Here is a 27,493-nt window from a genome sequence, read left to right as displayed (position 1 = left end):
GTTATAAAATATTGAGAATGAGTTTTTAAAGTCATTTTTTATATTGCTTATATACTGTAAAAGCTCAGGACAACTTTAAAATTGATAAGGGTGTAAGAATTGGTGACAATTAATGCCTTAGTTATATTGAAAATAGATCATTTGGAGATAATGACTACAGCTTGTCAGGCAAAAAAAATGGGTAAGGTATCCGATTAATTTAGGCAGTCTTCTGATTTTCAAACCTTTGGCAAATTGCTTTATGTGAATACAGTTATCTTGCCCACAGAACAGTTATTAACATCATTGTTTGGTACAGAAAGATCTTTTATGTGTCAGTTTGAAAATATGGGGTGTAATGACAAGGACATTTTACCACTGCATGAATAATAGAATGCCATATCTAAGTTTTACAAGGCAACTGAATTCACATAGAACAATTTGCCAAGGATGCAACATTTATACATTCATGTTTTGTTTCTTAGGCAACAAGTTAATTTGAAGATTCACAGAAATAAACTTAGATGTGGGAAATATTTATGGTAAAAAGGTTGAAATACTGGCATCCACCATGATTTTCCTCTTCCTGACAAGTGCTTTTTCATACTTCTTGTGTCTTCATCTTTTCACAAAATGCTTGATTAGGAAAATTGCTACAGAATATTTCAGAAGTGAGGAAAGAAAGAGGATAAAGGGTCTGAAAGAAGCTATTCATGAATGTGGTGGAAAAGTCATGCCTCTCTTTAATTTCAGTGCGGCAAATGACTGTAATTTTTTTTATCTGTCATTTCACACTGATGAGTCCAAGATAGTGCTGTAGATACTTTTGTTGTACACTAAACCATATTTGTAATATGTTATTTGTTGTTCTGTCAGTCTTTTTATACACTTACCTATTTTTTTTTACCTTTTTATACACTTACCTAAAATACCTGCAGCTGGCTCTCTATAATTCTTCTACCTGGGTGCAATATTTATGGCCTCTTCATTTTTGTTGCAGACTTTCAGTATGAAAGTTTCCTTGTTTTTCAGCTTCCAACTCAGCAACTTGCTGACTAAGATCTCTAGCCAAGGTTTTTCAGGCTCAGACATCTATGATAATAAAAACACTCTCGGACGAGTTTAATTGCACTTATGTAATTATACTTAAAGCTAAAGAATATAGAGGAAACATAGGTATGTGTAGAGGTTATCTCTTGACCCTACCTAGTGCCAAAGCCAACCTTTGGCATTTTGGAGCATATTTGAGATGAGTGAAAAATTTTTCAATGATCACTACAGATAATCAGTAGTTCTTTATAGCTTAATAAACACCCATTCAGCTGATAAAGGTCAAGGCCTTTTTTGGTTCAGACACATAGCGATCTTTCCAATATCTTTTGTCTTTACAGAAAGATTAGTCAATTGCTCTTTTAAAATTAGTTTTCATGACACATAATACAATATATCTGAAAAGTAGCAGTTATTTATAACCGTCTCGTATAAAATAAGTAAGGCTATTCTTAGTGCCCTTCCTTGTACCCGTGGCCTTTCCATGCTAATACTTTCTGCTTATTGAGCCGAGCTAGTGACTTCACCCTGGTTTAGCAGAGCTGAAGGCAGTTTCATGGCATTAGTATCAACATGACATAATGCAGAACACCACTGCTGAACATTTATATTCATTGTTGGTGGGCCATGTTGAGGTTTGAAAGGAGAGATTCAGTTCCTAAGAATATAAACTCCAGATCAAGCTCAGCCTACAGATGTTTTGGGTCTCATTTGTGAAGTCTACAGTTCACTCAAATATCTGGCCAGTTCAGTCCACCCCTGACCATAATGCAGTGCCATACCCCTTCTGCTTTGCAGTGCTGGGTGGCAGACACAGTTGGGGATGGTGTCATCTGTGCTGCTGGCTCTGGCAGCCACCAGCAGGAGAGGGTTGCTGGTTTTGCAACTTTAATTTATTTGCTTAAATTTGATATGTCTGAAGCAATGTAGCATAGAGTCCAGAAACATCATCCAAGAAATTACTGGAAGGAACTTTTCCTTACTTACTTCCTTTGTTATCCATCTGCATTCTCTTATTCTCTCTTAAAATGCTGCCTAATCTGTCAGTGTATAATTCTTGCTGTTTGCACAATATGACGCTGCCTTATTGTATTGCCAGTGCTCAGTTGAATTGTTTGCAAAGTCCCACAACTTACATTGAACAGCTTTCCACTTGTAGCCTGTTTCCATGTAGACACCAAAGTTTACGGGTGTTCATATGGAGCTGAACCACATCTTTAATCTCTGAAAGTCTTTCTGATGCACTTTGCAATTAGCCCTTATCTGTAATAACCTCTTTACTACAAAACTAAACTGTGTCACCTTACTTTTGCCTTCTTTCCAAGGTCATATATGAATTTGTAGAGCAGCCTATATGCTGCATAGAACACAGTTCAGTGATATTAACTAAAACCAGCTTTTGCTATTAAGTAAAATTTTAAAAAGCTTTCTCTATTTGCGTTTCTGCAAAGTTGTAGCATCTCAAATAAATCTAAATAGTTTTATTACTATATAAACTTTTTCCATAAAGATGCTGAGACATTTAAAATGACAAATTTAAACCCTGCTTCTGTATAAATAATATTACATGTTAACTCATCTTTTCCTTATGCCATATTATTATTTATTTCCCTGACTAAATATATTTATATTTAACCAAATGTTGAACTTACATGATAACAGGAAACTTACAATTCAGTATAAAACATGTTCATTTTAAAAGAAAAACATTAGAGAGGAACAGGAAATTTTATTAATAGTTAGGAATTGGGAACTGGCTAATTTCACTCTGTATCTCTTGTCTTCTAGAGCAGTCATTTTGGGCCTGTTCCCTGTTCCGTTTTTTTGTTTGTTTGGTTGTTGTTGTTGTTGTTTTTCTGTACTGACTTTCTGGTGTTTATCGGTGATGTTTCACTAGGAAGACGTTAAATTTACGAAAGAGCAATTATATTGTTAATGCCAAAGTCTACATTATCTTTTCTCACTAACTTAAAATACCAAGAAAGAATACCATTCATAGCTGTGCTTTATATTTTCTTTGCTGAAGGTCATTCACTTTAAGGCATACTTCAGCTTCATCAACCACAACATATTATCTGCATTCTAACATGAAACAAAAACTTACATCAAAGCGTACTACATACTCTATCCAGCTATAGAACATATAGAGAAAAATAAAAAAGAAAAAAGAAAAAGAAAAAGCTTTTGTAGTTCTTTTGAAGTTACCACACCCAATTAATTAAATTGCAGAACTTTGATTTATAACTTTTACCTGTGGTAAAGACATTTTTGACTCTTGTCAAACTGCAGCTTGTATGAGTAAAGAACTGATTGTGTTTTGTCTCACTATGAAAGCATGGTTGGCCTACAGTACGATTTTGCTGGCTGATGCAAACAACCGTTTCCCAAAGACAAACAAAGAAACAAAGAAAAGACAGGATCTCATTTACAGGAAGATTAAAAGTACTAGAAATATAAAGTCAGCAAAGAGAAAAGCCATGCTGTGCTTGGTTCTGCTCCAGTAATATCCTATATTGCTGCCTGGTTTGCCAGGAGTCGGCTAGATGGCTTGTTAACAGACGGTATGTTGATTAAATCAGTAGTGTTTGCTTTTGCTAGGCTAGCTTCTCAAAGATCACATTGAAGTTATTACAGGAAGGCATAGGCTTTCGTAAGGGGACACAGGAGGTAAAGTTAGTATTCTCTATAGATGAAAACAAAACATTTACTTGCTCTGTAAATGTAATATATTCTGCCCTAAGCACTAATGTCCAGAAGCATTATCCAAAGAGAATCCCATCTCCCTTCCAACATTTCTAGTAGCCTGCTTTGTGTGATTTAATTGATGCTGTTCTACATATCTCTTATCTGCCTTGGCTAATACAGGAAAATAGCATTGTAACTGGCTACAACATTTACTTGCATCGGATTTATTTATTACCTCTTATGTTATGTTGTTATATTCTTATTAGAAGACACCTATGCCCTTCAATAGTAATAAAAAAGGGTTATAGAAAAAAATGTAAATATTCTAACACAGAAAACATTCGTGCATCTTAGTTTCCTTTCTAAAAGGAAATAGAATCACCATGATTTTTCTAGAAAACAGGAATTCTAAGAGTGAATGTAATGTCATTAATTTTGATCCAGAAAACTTCTCAGTCCTAAGTTTTAGCTGCTTACATTTTTGCAAAGCTAACGTATCTCATTGGGTTTGAAAATGTAAAATGTGCAGATCCACATTTTCCTAGTATTCTTGGAGTTAGATAAATGAATTTGCAACATGCATATGCCTATTACTGAGCTTTTCATGAATTGATTTAGATACTTGCTTATTTTTTTTAATATCTAAAAAGCACATTCTGTACAATTGCACAAGTGAGGTTCTGTAAGAGTGTTTGTATTTAAGGCAATTTTGAAAATCTATTAGTGAGGGATTGAATTTTCAAAAGTTCAGTGGACAATTTACAAACAGAATGATTTGGTTACACATTATAAAGTTGGGGCATAAAATCAGGAAGTGGACATGACCTGTGTGGCTAAGGTAGCCACTCATAAGGAAGTAATGAACAGGGAATTTGTATGGTTATCATTTCAAAAATAACACTGGGTTTGTTTGCTTAAACTCTTAGACCAGCTACTGGCAATAAATAACACATTTCTATAAACCCTGATAGATTCATGGAAAGATTGAGAACAACACATTCTTTAAAAGCCACTGTTAAAGTGAGTGCTTTTAACAAAAACTCTCAAAGAATTACCAGCTAAAGTTGTAAGAACAGATGTGTATTCAGACTTTTAAGGAGATAGTTAAGTTTGAATGTGGGTATTCAAAGCACTTATTTCCATGAAAACATCTTGGGATAATGCTTCTATGAAAAATCCCTTGTTGCATATTTCCCTGAAAATGTGTCCCAGAATGAACTGCTAAGGGTTCCTGCTTCTCTCATGACTTACAAATTCTTTCCTTACTTATCTGGCAAGTTATATGTTTCCCAGGAGACTGAAAAATCCAGTTTCTCTGTAAAGAAGTATAGTTTCACTGTAGCACAACTACCTTAAAAATATGAAATATCAGTAATATATATTAAATATCTGTATCTGCTTCCATTGTTGTTTCAAATGGTTAAAAAGATCATCATATTTGAAAGCTTTATCGACTCTGACATACAGACTTTTTGTGCCTTGCAGTGTGTATGTGCTTTCCTAAAAGTAAAGAAGCCATTTATGCTGGCACTAACTGGTATTCATCATAACATAGCAAACTGTTTGCTGGGGGGTAGATTGCTATGTATTTTCCAAGCTTAAAATGGTACGATTTTAATATGTAAAAATGTTGATCTCAGATGAAGTGAAATTTTCCTTCCTATTGCTCTAGCTGATATTAAATGCAACTTGAAGGAAAATCCCAATAGAAAGAGAAAAAAGGATTTGAGTGGAATGTTAAACAAAGAGAAGGATTACAAAGAAGCTATTTTGAAAAGCAGAATTTTCCTTCTGAGTGTAGGTAATGTTATTATTGGCAGTGCTTTGTTGTTTTAATAAATTTCACATTTCTTGTAGCACTATGACTGCAGAAGATAAAAGAGAGAAGAGAGGCTTGCTAATAGCCATATGAACATATGATTGATATATAATCTTTAAAACAGGTAGAAATAGTTTAAGTTTCCAAATTTGCATCTTGTCTGGAAAAAGGTTCTTTTTTTTTTTTTCTTCCCTCATTAATCTTCAGACATCCTCCCCTATCAGGGAGTAAAACATTCAACAAAACCAAAATTTTCATGCTATTCTACATTCTTTTTATTATAATGCCTACTTACAGTGTCTGCACCAGTACCTACTGAACCACAAACAAAGCTGCTCCGAAGCTGGTTAAAGGACATCAGTTATTGGAGAGAAAAAAAAAAAAAAAACCAAACTAGATAATGTTTTCATCATGGTTAAAGAAGAGCTTTTGGAAAAATGTTAACTTCTCTGGGACTGCCATCAAGACAGTGCATGCATTAGCATAGCCCTAGCATGTGGGTAAACTTGGGCAGGAACAAATAAATTGTAATAGGAAGCATTCCTCAGTTATTGTCCTTGGAAAGTTCTGTCAGAAGTTGTCAGAAATAGATATGAAACACGATGTCTGTTTGGACAACAGGCCAAAAAAAAATTGGAAGACACTTTCCAAATACAACAAAGGGGTATGGTTTATTGTTTCAGCTGAGTTAGGAGGATGTTATTTACCAAACATTGTTTTTCAGAATGGAACAAGTTCCTACACAATTTCTTAGGTTTAGTTTTGACAACTGTAGCTAGTGTGCTTAGTGGCTTTTGCTGTATCCAAAGTAGCCTACTTATGCCTAGTAGGCTAGCGTGCTGCTGTCTTGGTTTTGGCTTTTGGTTTTCTTTTTCCTTTTTTTGTTGTTGTTGTTGTTGTTTTGGAATCTGATATATTTATGTAATATATTTCAAGTTTGCACATATCTTTTGCATTTTTTCTGTGTGGCATGCTAATTCATCCTGGCACAACACACACCCCAGGCTGCCTTTTCCGTGATAGAGATGACGACTGAGAATTGGAAAAGCTAACACTTTGCTCACTGCCTGGCCATGGCTGCCACCCCATACCTGTGTGAATGAATGAGTGAGAGGGCAGAGGAGGGAAGCACCACGTCAAAACATGAATCTGCAGCTCTGCCTGTAGGGAAAACAAACAGTGAGTCCAGCAGCAGCTACAGCTGGCTTGTGTGTGCATGTGTGTGCATCATTTCTTGCAGTAGCAGTGGGAGAGGGCACCTCTTGTGTGTGTTTCCTCTTGGAGCCTATGGCTGCTCAGGCTGGAAGCCAGAGTGGGGATCCACCTCCAGCAGCTGTCAAAGCCAGATCATCTTGTCAGCATGTGAGTTTAGTAGGAGGAATGGTAACCACACTAGCATGTTTTAAGTAAATCTTGCAAAATACTAAAAAGAATAGTGGGAGAGATTCTTAGTGGCAATGGATAAAGGAGGAGAGAGAAAAGCCAAAGCAACTGCTTTGTCACCTTACAGACTTCCCTATTCATACAAAGAAACCAAGTTGACCAAAGTCTTTTGAATCAAAATGGATTGATTTCAGTAGGCTTTTGATCAGACTCAGGAAGTTGGAAGGTAGCAATAATCAACTATTTATGTTGTGTCGGTTTTCCAATCTGCCACTCTAAAAGTGCCAGCATTTACAGTGGTCTGTGTCTAATTCTTTCTGTCTGAGGCACCTCTGCCTTGAGGTGGAGAAGTCCATCCATAATTTTATTATAACCAGACCCTGAAACCACAAGAGGCTGTATCTGTTAGCTCCACGAGTGAATTAGAGAGCTATTGAAATAAGAACTGGTAGTGAGTTATGGGAGGCTATGAGCTGAAAAGCAAATTTGCTTGGGCACTAGGCTGTTGTGCTTTGCTTAACATTCTTCCAAAAGCCATGTTTTGTATATCTTGATCACCTTTGCAAGAAGCACAGCTGCAGGTAAACACAGCAGAAGTGTCTGTCCTGGAGGGTGTCTCTATGCATGGAAGTTTGTTTGCAAAACTTTCTACTGAAACCTTAATACAACAGTTTTACCTGTGTAGCTCCCATAGGGATGCCTTTGCCTGGGAAGCAGAGCACACCAGTGGGCACTGGACTTTGCTGGTACCGTTCGGCCAATGCACTTCTACATGCTGATGCAGAAGCTGAACTTCCCATCAATACTTAGCTGATTGTGATCTGTCAGCATTAATGAAATTCAGTAGTCAAAATTGCTATGGTTGGAAATGAAATGGACCTTTCTAAGCCACGAAAACCCTCCTGAAAATGTTGCTCTTAGTGTATATCATTTTCTAAAGAAACAAACATTTCCTCACATATTTTCCCTACTTCTTGTCTAAACAGAATCATCCCAGAAAGCCCTGAAATTCAGCTAAAGTACAGCGATGTTAAAACAGAGAGCTTGAAAAGAGAATTAAAGAGGATGCAAATGCTAGCTTTAGTTGTATTATTCTTGGCCTTCCCTAAATTTCCTGCTGATGGGAAACAGTTAATAAAAATTGTTTTTGATCAGCTGAATTTAAAGGACAGCATGTTCAATGCCAAATTCCATGGAAGAACTGGAAGTCTAGATGATGGGCCATTTGAGGAATTTTTTTTTTTTTTTTTTTTTTTGGTCAGTTTCAAAACAGACACAGGAGATAAAAAAAACAGCTATGAACAAAACAGGCCAACTGTATCCTGTGGAGCATCAGGCACAGCATTGTTAGCAGGTTGAGAGAAGGGATTTTCCTCCCTACTCTGCACTGGTGTGGTCTCACCGTGCGTACTGTGTGCAGTTTTGGGTGCCACACTCTAAAACTATTAGAGAGCATCCAAAGGAAGTGCTACAAAGAAGGTGAAGACTCTGATCTCAAGCATTAGAGTTTACCTAGAGATTTCCATGGATAACGTGTCCCTCACAGTAACCCTTAGTACATGTTGAATAGCTAAACTCACAAAGCTATTCTGCAATCTGTCATTTATGACTTAAAGCTAGTGCACTTACTCCTGCAAAAGGCAGGTCCTGAAGATATTTTCCCTCTAATTTCTCCATTATTTAGAACAATTATTTTCCCAAACTATCATATTTATAAGGAATTCTAAATAATCTTTGAATTTGCAGGTCTTCGTTGTAAGTGAATATAATATATAAACACAAAGTCAGTGAAAATGCACTTGAGGCATACTGTTGTTAAGATGAGGAGGTTGAAGTATTTTGGAATTTTGTCCCAGCAATATTGCAGATTTCATCTGTTTTCAGTTCTTATAATACTTCAGTTTCCGTCTAATCATCAAGCTTTGAAGAAATTGTTAGTATTTAGTTTTTAGTGTTCCTACATAGAAGAAATAGTATGTATTTAAACACACAAGTAGGTCCAGTGAGATCATGCTGAAAGACCTTTTCTATATCAGGGTCCTAAAGCAAATGCACGTAGGGGATATCATAGCAGTTGTACTGAACTTTCGAAATAGATCAAAGTGCAGACCCTATTCATCGCAGTGGTTGTATTGTGTGAAGTGCATGGATTAAATGTGTATTTGTGAATGGCTGTCTGGATTTGTTCTGATTTGGAGAACTGTCAAGCACTTAAATTTGTAACTGATTGGAAATCGTTACTGTATTAGCTATACAACGTTTTAATCAGAAAATTACTTAGGTTAAATTAGATCTTAACAATTTTCTGAGTCAGTGGTTTCAGAACGTATCCTCCAATGTGTCAGAACTAGTATTTGTAGTATCAGTCTGTGACAGGTTCTCCAGGCAATGAAATTCAGATCTTCAAAGCGTTTTATCTGCCTTACTCCTGCTTATGCCTCCAAATGCCTGTTAATTTGGGAGATCTGATGCTTATTTTCACCTGACCCTACATTGGCTTTGTAGAAACATACTCAACTAACAAGAGGAGCTTCAGTCAAAGACAGCAATAGGAGCAACAGTTGTGATATGCAGCCATTGCTACTGGAAAATTATTTAGTCCTATGTTTAAAGCATAAATACAACTGGATTTCCAAATGACTGTCTTCCTGGCAAGAAAAGGAGTGAAGGAAGCACATACCAAATTATTGAATAAAATCAGGACCAAAGATATAACGAGGAAGAAACACATTTTGAATGGTTTTATGACTTTATTATCTATCCCAGAAAATTGTATGGCCAGGATATTGGCCTTGCTACTAACCAAAACATTTAGCTTTAAAACAGTTGTGGGTTTTTTTGTGTTGTTTTTTGTTTGTTTGTTTGTTTTGTTTGTTTGTGTGTGTGTTTGTTTGTGTGTTTGTTTTTGGTTTGGTTGGTTGGTTGTTTTTTACTTTAAATACATATTTCTATAGCCCTGAATGGTTGTTGTGGACAGATACTCTGGGAGAATTTGATTACGAAAAGAGACTATTGCTTTAATAATCTGTTTCTGCGTTTTTTCCTCTAGGGAGAACAAGGTCCTATAGGTCCCTATGGTCCGCCAGGACTCCCTGGTGTTGGACAGCCAGGACCCAAGGTAAGTCTCAGTTATATGTCTGTTAAAGTGATAACTGTGGGCAGTCATTTTTTGGATGAAAGTTCTCATTTGCAGTTTTATCAAACTCAAACTCTTATAATCTAAATATAAAACCTGTATAATACTGGTTTGTGTATTTGTGTAGAATGGGGATGACAGATCTGCTTTTCCTTCAACCCCAAGTTTTGATTATGATTCCACTGAAACAATAGGCCAGAAATAATGCCATTTAAATGAGGGTTAAATACCTGAGATCAGAGTCAAGCACTAGCAGATGATTGCACTAATGAATAATCATTCTTCAAGGCGTAGAAATACATCTCAGTCACTGTGATATACAATCAAGTGACAGATTTGCTTTACTATTTCTTCACTAGGGAACCGATATTCTTAAATCCTTTGCTGTTGGCATGAGGACTGAAACGCAATCTAAGGTTCTGAGTGTTAATTGAAATGTACTTTCAAATGTTTCTAAATTATCATTTATGTTTGTTTTACCTCAAGAGATGTTAAGTGTTTGATTTCCGATTTTTCTAATGACACGATTAAGTCATCTATATATAAATGTTAAGCTTTTCAAAAGCATCAAGTTGAATTAAGACTGAACTTAGTAATATTCTTTTTCACAAGGGTGCTCCAGGTCGAGAAGGTAAAATTGGATTCCCAGGACCTCCTGGAACTGGTGAGCCAGGATTACCTGTAAGTTGTTGATAGATGAATTGGAAGTGAAAATAAATAAGTCTAAGCAACTTTAATTGAATGACAGCAGCTATATAGGGTACTGATTCCATAAGCCGTTCTACACAGCCTAGAGCAGCAGCTATGCCAGCCTAATATTGCAACAGTAATTGTGCATGAATTGCCGGAGTAGGAGAATTAAGTCATGTCCAAAAAAGTTTTGGTGAAATAAAAAATTGCATGGTCCATGTGAGAGAGATTACAGCATACAGTTTTCAGATGGACATGGAGTTGTATACTAATAGGCGTACCCTTCCTTGTTTAAATTAAGGAGATACTTAAAAATCGTTTAAAATCAAATTTTAAGAAGGTGAAAATCCAAGATCTGAGATGTTCCTCAACTCCAGTCTGTAATTTGAATTGCATCAGAAACAAAGATCCAAATTATATGCTTTTAATTACATCTTTCTCTTCTGAATTACAGTAAGTTACCTTTAGCAAGCTCTTTGTAGCTCTGAGAAACAGTTCTCTTCTTCTAATAGCCTCCTTGGAAGCTGCTTTTAATTTTAGCAAAGGATTATACTCTTTCTTCCATTATTAAGTTAGTGCTTGCTGGTGGCTCTTTTTTCCTGCTGGTTAGAGTATAAAATGTGTAGTTTTCTTACTTCATTAATAATCACAAGATTGTTAATTAAGAAGCCACAAATGTAGATGATTGTTAGACTTCATTCTAGTATTATTTTTGAAAGTCTCCTTGTGACTATAAAATATATTTTTTCACAAAAAATGTAGAAACATTTTTATTTAATCAAGATCATCCTTAAAAACTCTTCAGTAGCTTTAAATAATAAAAGAGCTGAATTTTCTGGAAGAACCAAAAATATTACAAAACAAAAGAATTATTTCAGTGCTTCTGTAAACAAAAATTGGAGTTTTCTCTTTGTGTATGTTTATCCAGTCATTTTGTATTAAAAAAAAAAGTTCAAATTAATGATTTTCACCATTTCAGGTACATGAAATTATAAGGAATAAATTACAAAGCAGTAAATATATTTATTATAAATTAACCCACAATTTCATTTGGGTTTTAAGGATAGAGTCTTTAGACATTATGTCATTCAGATCATTTCAGCATTACCTTCTTCTTATCTAAATCCTCCAATTAAGGTTTACTACACTTCATTTAATTGCCTGGGCTCAGCCAGCTGTTGTGTAAGTGTTGCTACTTATCAGTGTCATAAGAGTTGCATGGAACTATATTAGCAAATTAGACAAAATGTCAGTAAGAAATGTAATTGCTAATATCATCTGATTTTTTTTTCTTTTCTTACAGGGACCACGTGGCCCTGATGGTCTGCCAGGTGAGAAAGGTCTACCAGGAGAGGGCATTCAAGGACAAAAGGTAGTTTTATGGAAATGTTTTTTAAAATTATTTAATCATAGGACAAATTTGCTTTAGCGCCTAAGCTATTTAAGAGCAATGATCATTTTAGTGGTACAAAATATCATATGGTGGATCTTGGTCTTCTGAATCACTGTGCTCTCTGAATACCCCTCCTAGTTCAAAAGCTCTATTAAGATGATTACGAAAGAGTTGTAGTGTCCCTCTGAATGTAATAAGTTAATGATTCTCTTATTTATTTAATAAGATACCTATGTATTTAATAAGATACCTTTTTTTTGCTAGCATTATAGAATCATAGAATCGTAGAATATCCCGAGTTGGAAGGGACCCATAAGGATCATCAAGTCCAACTCCTGGCACCACACAGGTCTGCCCAAAAATTTAGACCATGTGACTAAGTGCACAGTCCAATCTCTTCTTAAATTCAGACAGGCTTGGTGCAGTGACTACTTCCCTGGGGAGCCTGTTCCAGTGTGCAACCTCCCTTCCAGTGAAGAACCTCTTCCTGATGTCCAGCCTAAACTTCCCCTGCCTCAGCTTTACACGGTTCCCGCGGGCCCTTTCACTGGTGTTTACGGAGAACAGGTCACCTGCCTCTCCACTCCCCCTCGCGAGAAAGTTGTAGACTGCGATGAGGTCCCCCCTCAGCCTCCTCTTCTCCAGGCTGAACAGGCCCAGTGATCTCAGCCGCTCCTCATACGTCTTCCCCTCTAGGACCTTCACCATCTTCGTCGCCCTCCTCTGAACACTTTCTGACAGTTTAATGTCCATTAATGAGATAAGTTGTCTTCTGAAAGACTATTTAGCTATTTATGTTTTGTATTGGAAGAAAACATTCAGGAAGTATTTTTGTTCTGTCTTACCATTTTTGGAAGCTAAAACTTGGGTTATATGAGTCTCTGTGGACAGTTACCTCATAAGGGCACGTGCCAATTTAATATGTGTGAACATTCCTTTTCTTAAAAATAAGTACAAACAAGCAAAGAGTTATGGTAAAATCATAACTGGGTTTCTCATCAAAGTGTATCCCTCTTTGAGTGGCTTCAAGATTCTCCAGAGCCTTGAGCTACTAAGCAAAGCAGATTTTTCTTCCTTTTAAGGAAAAGACGTTAGCCATGTCCTTGCACCAGAAGGTTCTGAACTGCTATCTACTTACAAAATGAACGCATTATCGCATTCTCAAAATGTACTTTCCTACTTCATAGTATTTCATTTTCTCCTTTTGAAGTCCTGTGTTCAACGACGCAATGAATACAGATGAAGCATGTTATGAATTGCAACTGAATTGCTTTTCTGTAAAACTAATAATTCCGTTGGCTGTTTTTCTTGTTTGTTTGCAAAGGAATACTTTTTTCCTCATTACCCACATTGTGTTGACCAGTTTGTCTTGGATCGTTTCCTTCATAAATTCCCATATACAGTTACAAAACTGTTACTTATTTCTAGGGTGAAAAAGGCTCTGAAGGTGTAGCTGGTCCAACTGGACTGCCAGGTCAATCAATCAAAGGTGACAAGGTGAGACACAGAGTATTTTCCTGGTCATATTTATAGTTATATTTATAGTAAATTAATGATGAATTATTCACACAACAACATGAGAATATGTTTTAGCTTGGATCTGAGGTACTACTTCAATGCAGCTTCACAAACTTCATAGCACTTATCTATACAAGTTAACTGCACTATGGACGGTATTCTATGCAGCTGGAATTTGGCGGAAGAAATTGACTTACTTTCCTCCTAAAATTATCTCAGAAATATTGTATTTAAAATATTTTAAATTAAATATTTTAAAAAAAATTAAAAACCCCTTGGGTTATCTAGTCTAATGGACCTGGGACAGGCAATGAACATGCTGGCTTCTGAAATTTGTTAGCTTTTTGGCACCCAGGCCCTCAAAGAAGGATCCAGAACAATTGTAATTCCCTTGGCCAGAGGAGATTCTGGCCTGTAACTTGCATAGGTCTTGAGGATGACTGATGAAAAATGCCCAAATGTCATGTAGAGCAGAGATAGTGATCCAGATCTTCCTTCTCATGGTTTAGTGATGTAGCCCTACTCCTACTCCCTGTTTTATGCCTTCCCTCATGTCCCCATGACTCCTGCTCTCCTCACTGTCCCACACTTGGCTTCTGTGAGAGGGGAAGATGACATTCCCATCCAGAGTTACCTGCAGCTTAGTCAACAGGGTGTGTTTCTGAGATGTGGGAAGTTTGATTTGAACTTATTCATCTTACTGTCCAGTCAAATGGATCTCTAAGATCTTCAGAGCAACCTAGGTGGTCTGATGTGGCCTATCTGTGAGACGCATGGTCAATGAGCACCTGCCAGACCATCTCGCTCGAGGCTTTGGTTACAGGAAGACTGATTACTTGTGAAGGAACAAGTTGTCTTATTCCCATGTCTGTGTACGAAAAATGCAGTGATGGCCAGGGCAGTAAGTGTTTGGGACCATTTCAGTACATAAGGGTTTCTGGTGTAAGTTAAACTAACTATTGGTTTGAAGGGACTGGTGTCCCACTTCCTGGACACCTACATGGATCTGTGCCACTTCCAATACCCAAATGACCTCCCGTAATTCCTCTATTCCATCCTTAAGTGCTGTGCAATACCTCTACAATACCACTCGACAAAGATTTTTTCAACAATACTCTCTAGCTGCTCTTTAAAAACAATACCCTCTAGCTGCTCTTTTACACTTGCAAGATTTTCTTCTGAAGGCTGTGCAAACAACTGTATATTTCAGTACAAGAAAATCTGCAAAATTAACCTCAGTCTGGAAAGATAAGATGCAGATCCCTCTAGATGTGATTATCTAATGTTATAAATGAAATAGAGTTTGCAGGAAGGAAGAGGTGTTACCTGTGTTAGGTGAATTGCCATAAGCAGACTTTAAGGTATTCAAAATTCTCATTTAACTCAAACAGAAGCAGCAAACTTCAAGATCATACAGTCTGGGGACTACCGCTCTGTGTTTAAATTAAATGTACTAATCAGCTAACATGGTTTATTGCAATTTAGCTCTCTGGAATACTTTTTATACAATACAGGGTGAACAAGGCCAAGTAGGACCACAGGGCCCAGCAGGACCACCAGGAATAGGCAATCCAGGAAGCCAGGTAAGTTTGAATCAGGAACAGGCAGACACTGAGCTGCAGATACGAAGAAGGCAGCTAGTATGACCTAAGTCAGGTATTTGTCTATTCCATTGTTAAGTTAGAAGACACCCATAAACTGCCTAGCTGTAGTGTGAAATCTGTCCTGCATTTATTCTAGTCTTTTCATAAAGAATTAAACGGCAGCAACACATAATGAATTTCATCAAATATACTGCATACTACATCTCCTATTTATGAAGACTGGTCTTAATTCTAATCCTGTTTGTCTACTCCTGTGGCCCTAGTAGATGAGAAAGATGGAAGAGCTCTGTTGCTCTTCTAAGAGAAAATGGCTTTGCTACCAACTTTATTAAAAAAAACTATCAGATCAGTCCTACACTTTGGGAATGTAATGAACATTTGTATGTAGTTTTTGTTTTATGCTTCATCAGAGCTCTAATTTTGATTTGGAGACGTTAAAAATCTCAGTGTTTTTGCATTTTAAAAGGCATCAAGTTAGTCTTCAGCCAAAGCTCCTTGACATTAATGGTTCCAACTGATTTGAATGATTTTAGGATTTAGAAAATAGAAATATGGTGTAATCTGCATAATTTGCATAGGAGATAAATCAAGTGCACCACTTGGACAATGACATGTAGGGGCTTCATGAGGTAAGAGTCCACCACATCCGGATTTCAATCCCCATTGAAGTTTGTCAACAGCCTCGATTAGGTGGATGCAGAACAACAGAAACATCCAAAAAGATCTTTTTTTGTGTGTTTTGCTTTGTTCTGCATTTTTTGATTGTTTGTTTGTTTTTAGGAAAGAATATTAAAGTGCATGCTTACAGCATCCCAGTAAATCAGGGTTTAGATACTGAGAAACTTCCCATTGGCTTTCTCCCTGAATAGTAATTGTAGTCTTTACACTTGGATAAGGCTGTGAAATCCACCACATCATGTGACAAAGATGAGATAAAATAGCTATTAACTGAAAGATAGACTCATGATGAATTTCAAATATAGAAAAATATAATGCATTAACTCATTTATTTTGATTTATAGGGTGTACAGGGTCCACAAGGAAATCCTGGGGCAAAAGGATCCAAAGGTTTTGGTCTGCCAGGTCCAAAGGTAATGGTTAAGATATTAAAAAAAAAAATCACTAGGAAGAAGCAACAAGCAATGTATCCTTTGCTAGGCTTTTCAAGAGTGTGTTTTGATGAGATGAAAATGTTCACCGGAGAACTTGTTCATTGGAGATAACATTTACTTTTGAATCTTCGAGGAAAAAACACCCATTTATTAAGGTGTTCCCCAAATGGAGCATAAGGCTTCGGCTGACATCCACACCTTTTTCAATGTGGATTTTGGCTTCCAAATGAACACAACTTTTTAAACAAAGTGACTTTCAGACATGTTTATATCTAATCAATTTGGTGTCTTATACACATTGTGCTTAGCATTTTACTAAGCAACTTAGCTGTAAAGCAGCGATGGTCTGGAGACTTACGGCTGATCTCATCAGGCCAATTCTTTTTTGTTATGCTTGTCTGTCCTTCAGCCTTCCGTGGTGACCATGAGAGAGAGATGAAACCAAAGTCAGAAACACTAGGAGAGAAAAAAGAACTTATTTAGAGTTTATTTAGTAGGTGGCACTGCACCATAGCAAGAGGGAAAGGAGGAGGAGAACGGGAAAGTATGGTAAAAAATTACTGCTGCCAAACTCCAAGCCTCCAGCAATATGGTGTCAGGTGAGAACTCTATGAGAGGAAAAAAGGGAATTTGACAAAATATTCAGGAGAACAAGTGGAAAGAACCAATAAACTGTAAAGCAGTTGTGTGCTTAGTAATCACCTTGATTGGCGGAAGAATCACAGTAGTCACTGCATCAAAAGCAGGGAGAAATACAGTCATTTTCATCTGGACATTACTTTGGCTTGTAAGTAGCAGTTACAGCAACAGTGTTAAATATTAATGCAGGGAAAATGATGTAGTTCTGCAATATGTTATGTTTGAAGACATTTTCTTTACTGTGAAAAAAATATTTTAAAAAGCATAACTGAAAAATTTAATTCCGATTTCTTTAGAAATAGTTTTTGAACTACTGGAAGGAAGAATTGCAAGGGCAAAACTTTCTTTTAAACTGAGGTTCTGATTTTTCTTTACTTGGACTCATCTTTCTTACAGTGACAGCAGAGTCTTTGATATATCAGTAGGAAATAGAAAATAAAAGATACTTAAATGGATTAAAACAACATGAAGAAAGATGGCATGATTCACTTAGGCTTTCTATAAATAAATAAAATAGGTGCACTCCTACAAGTTACTGGGGTTTTGACAGAATGGAATATTCCAGTCAAAAATCAGTTGGTGTAAAATTTGACCACCTCTATGTGTAAAACAGTTGGTGAGATAATACAAGTAATGAATGAAGCTAAATTATATTCCTGTGTCAAACAGAAGTCTTTTTGTTACTAGGGTCAACAAGGTGAACGTGGACAAAAAGGAGAACCAGGACTCCCAGCAACTGGATTACGAGGACTTAAAGTGAGCCTGTTTTTAACTGCTTCTTAAAGTGTCTTCTGATTCTTTCCAGTGTTGCTGATAAATGATAAATGAAGTGGACATTTTTTTGGTATAAATTGACTACAATCAAAATAATAAGGAATTTCAATGATAGATATTCCCTTAATGTCACACTTCAACCCTTTAAACTCAAAATGCTATGCTAAGGCTCCCACCCTCTCTCCTAAAGTCATTACTGCATCCATAACTGAAAGAGTTTGTCCCCAGTTTTTCTAAGCTAATGAGATATCTCTACAGCCTTCTAGAAAGGCTTCTACTATCTCTGTTCCTCTGCAGTGATTAAAAAAGAAAAGAAAAAAAAGTTTGTGTGACAGCAGTGTTCATACTGCCTATGTGTTAGAAGAGGTGGTAAACATTTACAGCTTTGACTTCAGCTGCCAGTTTGAAACCTGTATAACAGATCCTTGCCATTTCAAGCAGGGCTTCCCCAAAAATTGGCTAAAATGACATGGATATTTTGATTTCAGTGATTTTTCTGAGGATCATGGAAGAAGCACGTTGCAGGACTAGTTCATATGGATATTTTCAACAATTTGTGGCAAGGTCTGTCTTAAAAGTAACGCCTAGACCAGTTTATACAACAAGCAAGGCAGTTTCTAACCAACACCTTCATTTCGGGTACAAGCCAATCTATGAGCATCATCCACTTCATGCAATGCAATATCATTAAGTCAGATAAACCAAAGACTGTAATGTAATTCACGAGAGAAATGATTAGGTTGGACAAGCCAGTCCAGCTGACCCGTTCTTCAGTCACAAATGCTTGACTTAGCAAGTAAATTGCATTCTTATCATATTATCATTGTGCACAGAATAACAAATAGTTTAAATTCAAGTTTTTACTTGCTGAAAAATGCAAGTTTATTTAATACAAAACCAAGATTTAAGGATTAGGTGGAAGGCTTTAAGAGAAATTTAAAGTTCTCCTTTTTCTGGCTCTATAGAATATTTAACTGGGGATAACAACCTTTACTTGAACAAAAATATTGTATGTAATGAATTAATATTCTAACACACTGTTAGAAACATTTTACAGAATAATAATAAAAAAAATGTTGATGGTGCAGATACAATTATTTATTCTTCTTCAAGGGAGATATAGGTCCATCAGGAGTCCCAGGAGAGAGAGGGATGCAGGGAGACCCTGGAAAGGCAGGGAAAAAGGTAAGGAAATATATTTTCCTGCATGTAAAGGCTATAGATGAAAGAAGACCAAAGTCAATCTTTATCAGTTTACAGATATGTAATGGCAAGCAGTTCATCCTGGGGGAGGGCATGGGGCAATAGTTCTGCTAGGGAAAAGTGAGCGTGCTAGTTGAGAAGTTTCCAACAAATTTTATTAACAGTGGCTGCCATCTGAATCTGCAGATGTTTTACCTGTCGTGCCTTTTGTGGGCTGCTGATTTTCATTAATTTTCATGATTTTCTTGGAGAACAGATAGCTTGTGTCTTACAGCCTGCTTAGATTTTTCCTGACACCTAGAAGTCTGGCTCCAGTTGATGCAACCTAGGGTAATCCTCAGTCTATCAGGGTTGTGAGCTGTGGCTGAAGTCTTCCAGCCCGGTACAGAAACTATAAGAAACAGCTGAAACCAGGGCTCCTTTTTTCCAAGGGAAATTCTGAGGTTTTAAGAGAAACTCAGCCATACTGAAAAAAAAAAAAAAAAAAAAAAAAGGGAATAATAAATTCAAAATGGTAGAAAGACGTTTAGAGGGCAGGAAAGCAAAGTGCCCAATTTCGAGCAAGTTAAGTGGAGACTTTTCATAGAATCATAGAATGGCTTGGGTTGGAAGGGACCGTAAAGATCATCTAGTTCTCAATCCCCTGGCATGGGCAGGGATGCCAGCCACTGGATCAGGTTGCCCAGGGCCTCATCCAGCCTGGTCTTGAACACTTCCAGGGATGGGGCATCCACAGCTTCTCTGGGCAGCCTGTGCCAGTGCCTCACCAAACTGAGTGAAGAATTTCTCCCTAACATCCAATCTAAAGCTCATTTCTTATAGTTTAAAACCATTCCCCCTTGTCCTGTCATTATTTGCCCTAGTAAAAAGTTGCTTTCCGAGTAAAAAGTTGTTTTCTCTTTTAATTCTACTTTATCCAAAGAAAATGAGCTGCTGAGTGAGCAAAACTCAGTGCTTTGGCTGATTGTGCAGCTCTGCTGCTGTGCAGCTCTTAAATGAGGGTGACACCTGTCCAACATGTTGAACTGATGAACTGAATACAATTCAGTGCATGCAAATCAACAGTTTTTGACTGTCTTTAATCATGAAGTATCTGAATATCTTTAATAAACGTCTATTAAGGATGCAACTTCACATTTTTTTCAGCTGCAAGGGCAGTGCATATAGCAGTTTGACAAGCAACAGTCTGAGGCCGTAAGCTTCCCACTATGGATAAATACGTAACATTTCTGTTTTTATTTAATTAAAAAACCGAAATCACCTACTACTAAAGTGCTTAGAAATGAACCTCTCATTGTATCAGGAAGATACATCAGAACGCAGAGTAGGTGTTGAGCTAAAGTTACAGTTAGATTCTTTATTTGGGAATGCTGTGGTTTCTTTTTTCTTTAACATATTGCCATTCTCATGATCATCTTGGTACTATTGCTGTCATAATTAATTATAAGTGAAAATGTTAGCGTTGAACAGCTACCTTGTGTATTCAGGACAATGCAAAGAACAGTTGGATGTCTGCAGTGAATAGTGGGCACAGAGATGTTATGGCAGTTTTCTGTAGGTGGGAGCTGTCTCACAGAAACGGGAGCCACCGGTATGCTGAGCAACAGCATGCTCTATAATACCACATCCATCAACAGCTTGTATCAGAGATGGAAGTTTAAACATTTTAATCTACTTTTCATTTCCTGAATTACCTGCAGGTTTTCTGAAACCCTAATCTTACCAATATTATTCATAAATATTTGGTAGATATTTTTCCTTAGCATGATGTAATATGTGGATTATTTGTGAATTATTTGAAGGAGTGTTTCTGGCTAATATTTGAAGCCTGGATTGGCCTTCAGCTATAGAGATGGAGAAAATTACTGCTTCTTAAAAGTTGGTTGTCTCAGAATTGGTCAGCAAAGACTTTTTCTAATAACTTTGCATACATTTTTCTTCCACATATGAGTATACACGTGGAATTCTACCTACAAAGGGAATGTGATTGCAGGAGGTTTGGGGGTGGGAGGTAAGAAGATAGAATATTTTCTTCTTTGACCAGATTTTTAACTGACATTTTTGGGGAAAGTACTTATGCAGACTTCGTAAGTCCAATCATTGATTGAATCAATAAAATGAATTCATTAAAATTAACCATCTAATCTCTGTTAGGGTGAAAAGGGAGATCAAGGTCCAAGAGGCCCGGAAGGACCCCCTGGCAAAGGAGATGTAGGCCAAAAGGTATGGCTTAGAATGCACACTTGAGAAGTACTATAAAGTTTAGAAGGACTTCTTTTGTAATAGTTCAGATTCTTGCATATTTTTTTCTTTCGTTATATCTTAAGTAGCTACTACCTTTTAACTGATGATTTAAAAGGACTTAAAGAGCGATATGATTCCTAGCTTGAACAAGTGCAGGAAAATCAGACTCTGAACATAGACACTAAAGTTAATGAGACAGTAGAGGTTTTCTAAAAGTTTGGCACAGAATTTTCATTAAAGTTAGGTGGAAGTAAATTATTTCAGTATGCTGATAGGGCAAGAGGAGGAACTAAGGAAAATTGGGTGACCAATTAGATTTCTAAATATGAAATTGAAAGCCTGGAAAGATGTATTAATAGACAAGCAAATGCTTTAGTCTCCTACCTAGTTAAATTTGGGACTTTTGGGGAGATTCTAAAACTGACTGGGATTTCACTTGGAGCTAAGCATCTAAATATCTTTCTAATTGTGGGCATCATGCAGTTGTGAATGAACCTTTGCTGTGATTTAAACAAAAGCTTTGTTTCCATCAGGGTGACCCAGGAGAGAAAGGATCCCAAGGACTGATTGGTTATAAAGGAGTACAAGGCCCAGCTGGACCAAAAGTAAGCTTGTTCTTTCAGGGTAACCCTTCACTTTCTACATTGTACAAGAATCTATGGGATATATTTAATGGACAAATTTCTAAAATGTCTGATGCTTTGAGACAACACAAAAATAAAAAAAGGAAAAGCAGAAGTAATTCCATCATTTGTCCTGTTTGTCCTGAATGAAATAAGAGTCCTAAGGAGAAAAATAACAGGTAAACATATAATTATAGACCTTATAGTTATGCTCAAGCACTGAGAAGATAAATTAAAATTGTCCAAGTGATTCTAAGGATAAGCATTTTGCAAATTTTGACTTGGAAATTTTAACTTTCTATTATAGTATTTTGTGTGTTATAAGTACCACTCTTAATGGAGAGTAAATTGTAAAAGTACAAACATTCTGGTTATTCCACTAGCTTTGTAAGCCAGACACACACACACACAAATAATTACAGTTTAAAACAAACAGATATACAGTTCAACCAATAGTTATTTAAAGCTTGAAACTTGAACCACAAGAGCACAAAATTGAGTGTTTTATCCCAAATATTGTCCATTTTTTACCTAAAGCTTTACAGATATTTTTATAATGTGAAGTGTTAAAAAAACTTTTATCTACTTGTACAGAAAATGGAACTGTTTAAATGTAGGTGATACTGTTTTGTAACAGGGTGAACCAGGAGAGAGAGGGCCACCTGGAGTTGCTGGATCATCTATTCAGGGGCCACCTGGACCAAAGGTGATTATCTAGTATGTGTTTGGTGGAGACCAGAGATTAGAAATTTTTTAGTGTGCATTTCTGTCAAAGTTAAAAGAAAGTAAACTAAATGAGTTAAAATTTATTTTGGTAGTAGCAAATCTGAGTGAATTTTAGAGGTAAAGAGTACTGAAAAATACCAAAAATTAAAGAAGTGTTTGGAGGCCATTTAACATGGTGCTGGGCTTAGTGGGTGTCCTCCTTTGAAATTAATCACTTTGAATTCATCTTATTTTACAATTACTTATGCTTGCTTGCTTTTTTCTTTTTTCTTGTGAAGACTAAAGATTTCCTGAAAGCAGCTGTAAGCCCCTGCAGAAATGTGTCTATGTACACTTCCAGGGAGTTATATGCTGAAGTAGAAAATTTTTTTGGAGGTGATTGTTTGTACGTCACTTCCAAGTGAATAACTGGCCTGTATTTTCTATTTAAAATGAAATATCATATGACAGATAGCTAAAGCTAAATTCATCTCATTTTATCTATGGCAGAAATGTACCTGACATGGATAGGACTTGTCCTTCTGAGTGAAATATGCAGATTTAGCATTAAAACCATTTGGATATTCATTATCACCCACATTTTTATTTTATGGATAAAATCAATGCTGTTTTTATAATATCCCAGTTAACTTCAGCATTAACTGATGCTCTTCAGTTTTGGTGTAATAATCACTACTGGATATCCATCCACTCTGGAGTCACTTCATCCCCAATTTTCTTCTTCTGTAAAAATATATGTGCACCTACACATATGCACATGTAGGTATTGTATACACAATGTACTTACCAGCCTGGCAACAGGACAGCCCAGGGGACTAGGGTTTGCTTTGGACTTGTTTGTGTATGGAGGATGAAGGGAAGAGAGAAAGGAAGAAGCTCAGGTTACACCTGCAACCACAGAGAAGAAAGAAAGGAGTGCGAGTTGCACATATCTCTTATATAGGTTTAAAATCATAATCATGTGCCAAATGTTATGTCAGGAAAATAAAAGTGTCATGCTGTTACACATGACTTGCATGAAGGCAGGTTTCAGAACACCAGTCTGCCTTCTTGACATGGTGCCATTTTCCTGATTAATGTGGCATTTTTGAGAAGACATGTAAGTCAGCCTTTTGATGACATTGTTGCTGAATAATAATAACTTTGTAGACTTTATTGTCTTTTTCACTCTGCTTTTATTCAGTTCAGTACAGTTCATACCACTTTCTTAGCAGACCAGCCATGATCCAAAGTCCTCTGGAGTCTGTAAAAGTGTTTTCAGGCTCTTCACTAAATTTTATGTCAGACCTTTTGTATGCAGTGACTAATGCATCAAAACAAGTAGTTTGGGTAATTATAAAATGTAAGTTGATTTTTAGAAAAATTGCCTATTTAGTTCCATAGTAATGCCTTTATTTCAATAAATATCACCTGTGTTTATGCCAATTGCTCAAAAATATAAAAAGCTACACAGGTTCATATTCTCTCTGCGTTGTGGAAAGTACAATGATTAGTAGTATTTCCTTCACTACCAGCATATTCAAAGAACTCAAGGCATTATAAATTTATAGTGCAGGAAAACTGCATGTTTTTCAATGCTGGGAGTTGTCATGGTCTGAGGTCTATTTATTACATCTCTAAGTATTTGCTGTAGTAGTGGGTGATCACTAGATGTCTAACCCTTGGACATGGTTGTGTCTATTGGAAATTTATTTGTTTTAAGCTACACCCACGTTTGGGGATTTGAGTTTCATTTCCCTTGACAACCATTATGCTGTTACCAATACAGAGACAGTAACATTAGATAGCTGCTTTTTCTCATATTCCTCTCTCATGGTTACAGCTGCTCCGTGGTTTTGATAGAACCTTTGATCTTCATTCCCTAGTGAAAGTCCTGAAATACTGACTTTCACACTACTGTTAAAAAAAAAAAAAAGTTTCACTGAAAACCAGCATTTTTCTTTTTATGATCCTTAGTGTAAAGTGAAATATCTGTTGCCTTACATTAAACATCAGGAGCCCAAGGGTTAACATAAGAAAAGTGAAATCTAAGCCTCGTTGCTTTCTAGGAAAGTCACTGGCAGAGCTAAGATTGCCAGCAGTTATTCTGGGAATATTTGAAGAAAAATGCAAGTTGCTTCGTGGGTCTTCATAAAAGTCTGTGGAGCTTGCATTGCATCTGTAACCTTTCTGAACATAACCTGTCTGCCAGCACTTTGAATTTCTTTGCTGTCCTCTGGCAGAAACAAGGTTACACCAGCCCTACACCAGTCTGTGCTGGCTTGTGATATTAAAAACTTCATCTAGAAATACTGATTTCATATTACCTAGTTCAGCAACAGTCGTGTCACTGTCAGAAGGAATGGAATATTAAACTGAAAATAACAAAGTATTATATTAAACTGATATTAAACTGAAAATAACAAAAATGTCTTTGGTTTTGTTTCTTTTTGGATAGGGAGATCCCGGACCCAAGGGGCCACCAGGAGATGACGGGCTTCCCGGAAATTCAATAATGGGACCAATGGTAGGAATTTTGAGACAGAAGTTGGAAAGTGAAGAAATGTGAGACATAATGCAAAGCTCTTGTGAAAATGTAGAAACTGCCTGAACAACTTTCTCAGGAAAGTAACCAACTAATTCTTCAACTTTTCTATCAACTTAAGTCTATGCTTTAAAATAACTTATACTCTTTTCAAAGAAAAAACTCAAAATATATAAATTAAACTCAAAATATATTAAATAGTACAGCATATCTCATTCTGCAAATTTCCCTCATGAAGCCTTCATTAGGAAGGTAGCTCTTGAAATTCATCTCCACCTTTCATTATCTCATGTTGTCTTTGATGCCTCTGTATGAACAATATACATTTTTTTGAGTATGAGTTGACAAGTATTAGCTGTTTTAACAGTAGTGTTTCAGAATTACCAACCCTGCACATTCAAAAACATATGTAAAACACAAAATAATGGATTTTAAAAATAGATCTCTTTACACTTGCTTGTGTGTAGGTTACAGAATGGGTTTTACTTGGTTGAATCCTTTACATTTTTAACTTCAACACTGACAAAGGGGTACAATAGTCTATTGCAGGTTTGCTATGCTCACTATGCAAGCCTTTAACGGTTAACTGGCACCCCCTTACTGGAGGGTGCTGGATAGCACATTTATCTATTCAGTATTGATCCAGTGATGCATGCAGTAGCCTGTATTTTTGAATTTTCAACAACACTAAAATGATTTACTCTGTAATCTGGAATGCTAATTCACTCTGTTTTTCCGTAGAAAGAAGTGATAAACATGACTTAATTCTCCAGTCAAGTACTTAACCATTTAGGTTTTAATCATGCCATAACTTTTTTTTTCCTTAACAATGACATTGTCCTGTTCTTCCTGCTGCATAGGCAGAATCTCATCTACAAACTTTTTGAAACTTTTTCCTCTTTTTTACACATGGTAATGTTTACAGAAAGTGAAAGCCATGGGCACAAAATGTATGTTTATATTCTGTTTTTTGTTTGTTTGTTTTTAAGAGTGAAGAAGCAACTACTTCTACATTACTGCTTCTGGAAATGGCTTTAAAACCTGCCCTGGAAAGGAAAACAATTTAGATGAATTAATGTAGTATGTCATCAGTCACAACAATGGCACCTGCCTTGTTGCCAGTGCACTGACTTGCAGTGAGTCACTGGGATTATGTTATCCAGATCCCACAAAACTGTGGGAAGCAGTAATCATGGAAGTGCTTCCTGGCCATCTCTACTGCATTTTGGATGCAGCTATTAAAACAAAACCAAAAAGCACAAAAACAACTAAATAGTCTGGACTAGAGAACTGTCTCTTCCAGCAGATTTGGCAGTAGATTTATGACTTTGTAGTGGTTTTACCGTGCTAGGCAGCTGAACACCACAACCGCTCTCTCACTCCCCCTCCTTAGATGAGGAGGGGAAGAAGTAAAGGAAAGAACAACTCGCGGGTTGAGATAAGGATGATTTAATTAAAGGAAAAAAAATAATTATTAAGGAAAGATTATTATTAATTAAACAATTTAACTAAACAATTTAACTAAACAATTAACAATTTAACTAAAGGGGAAAAAAGGAAAGGGGAAAAGGGAGGGGGAAAGGGAAAACTAAACAAAACAAGTAAAGGCTACGTGGAAGTGCAGAGGAAAGAAATTACCCTCTACTTCCCACAAATGAGCGATGCTTGACCACGTCCTTGAAGCAGGGCCTCAACGCACATAGCCGGTGTTCGGGAGGAGGACAGACGTTTTCACAACGAGAGCCCACCCCACCCCTCTTCTTCCTTTTTCCACCTTTTATTGCTGAGTGTGACATCATATGGTATGGAACATCCCCTTGGTTGGTTTAGGTCAGCTGCCCTGGTGATGTTTCTTTTCTCACATCTTTGCCCACCCCTAGGGGGGTTAGAGAGAGTCCTGATGCTGTGCCAGCACTGCTCAGCAGCAGACACAACACTGGTGTGATACCACTGCTGTTTTAGCTGCGAGTGCAGAGCACAGCACTGTATGGGCTGCTGCAGGGAAAGCTAACATCCCAGCCCGACCCAGTACAGACTTAAGTAGATTTATAGCTATGCTACTAATGGCGAAACCAGCTACTTGACAAAGTCCCAGTTCTGAAAGAAAGTAATGTGTTAACATGTATTTGGTATTTACAGTGGTCTGGTAAGATTAAATGAAAACATCTGTTTGGCATTTTTTTACTGCACTAGAATTGGAAGTAAAAATAAAGATGAACTCATGATCCATGATTTCCATTCTTGTTTAAAAATGTCATGAAACATTTTTAAAACATTTTTTATTTTATCCATAATGTAAGAACTATGGATATTAAGAATGAGGAAGAGGTAAATTGCTCTTCCATTATAAAGCTATTTATGGACTAAAAGCACACTCATTGGTTAAATTCT

At 36.7% G+C, this 27,493-nt stretch overlaps 1 protein-coding gene across 1 annotated transcript in view; it reads left to right on the top strand.

Moving 5' to 3' along the window:
• COL28A1 (collagen type XXVIII alpha 1 chain) overlaps window positions 1-27,493 on the top strand; it is a 66,338-nt gene that overhangs the window by 12,327 nt on the left and 26,518 nt on the right. Inside the window, exons 12-23 of the mRNA XM_040549130.1 lie at window positions 9,966-10,034; window positions 10,665-10,733; window positions 12,046-12,114; window positions 13,564-13,632; window positions 15,168-15,236; window positions 16,280-16,348; window positions 17,696-17,764; window positions 18,896-18,967; window positions 21,140-21,208; window positions 21,763-21,834; window positions 22,490-22,558; window positions 25,016-25,084. Coding sequence (XP_040405064.1) covers window positions 9,966-10,034; window positions 10,665-10,733; window positions 12,046-12,114; window positions 13,564-13,632; window positions 15,168-15,236; window positions 16,280-16,348; window positions 17,696-17,764; window positions 18,896-18,967; window positions 21,140-21,208; window positions 21,763-21,834; window positions 22,490-22,558; window positions 25,016-25,084 — 834 coding nt within the window. The remainder of the gene's footprint in view (window positions 1-9,965; window positions 10,035-10,664; window positions 10,734-12,045; window positions 12,115-13,563; window positions 13,633-15,167; window positions 15,237-16,279; window positions 16,349-17,695; window positions 17,765-18,895; window positions 18,968-21,139; window positions 21,209-21,762; window positions 21,835-22,489; window positions 22,559-25,015; window positions 25,085-27,493) is intronic.

The sequence above is a fragment of the Cygnus olor genome, chromosome 2 (assembly GCF_009769625.2).
Source record: "Cygnus olor isolate bCygOlo1 chromosome 2, bCygOlo1.pri.v2, whole genome shotgun sequence".
Taxonomy (NCBI): domain Eukaryota; kingdom Metazoa; phylum Chordata; class Aves; order Anseriformes; family Anatidae; genus Cygnus; species Cygnus olor.
Note: the sequence above shows the minus strand (reverse complement) of the source record. Positions and strands in the feature narration are given on the sequence as shown.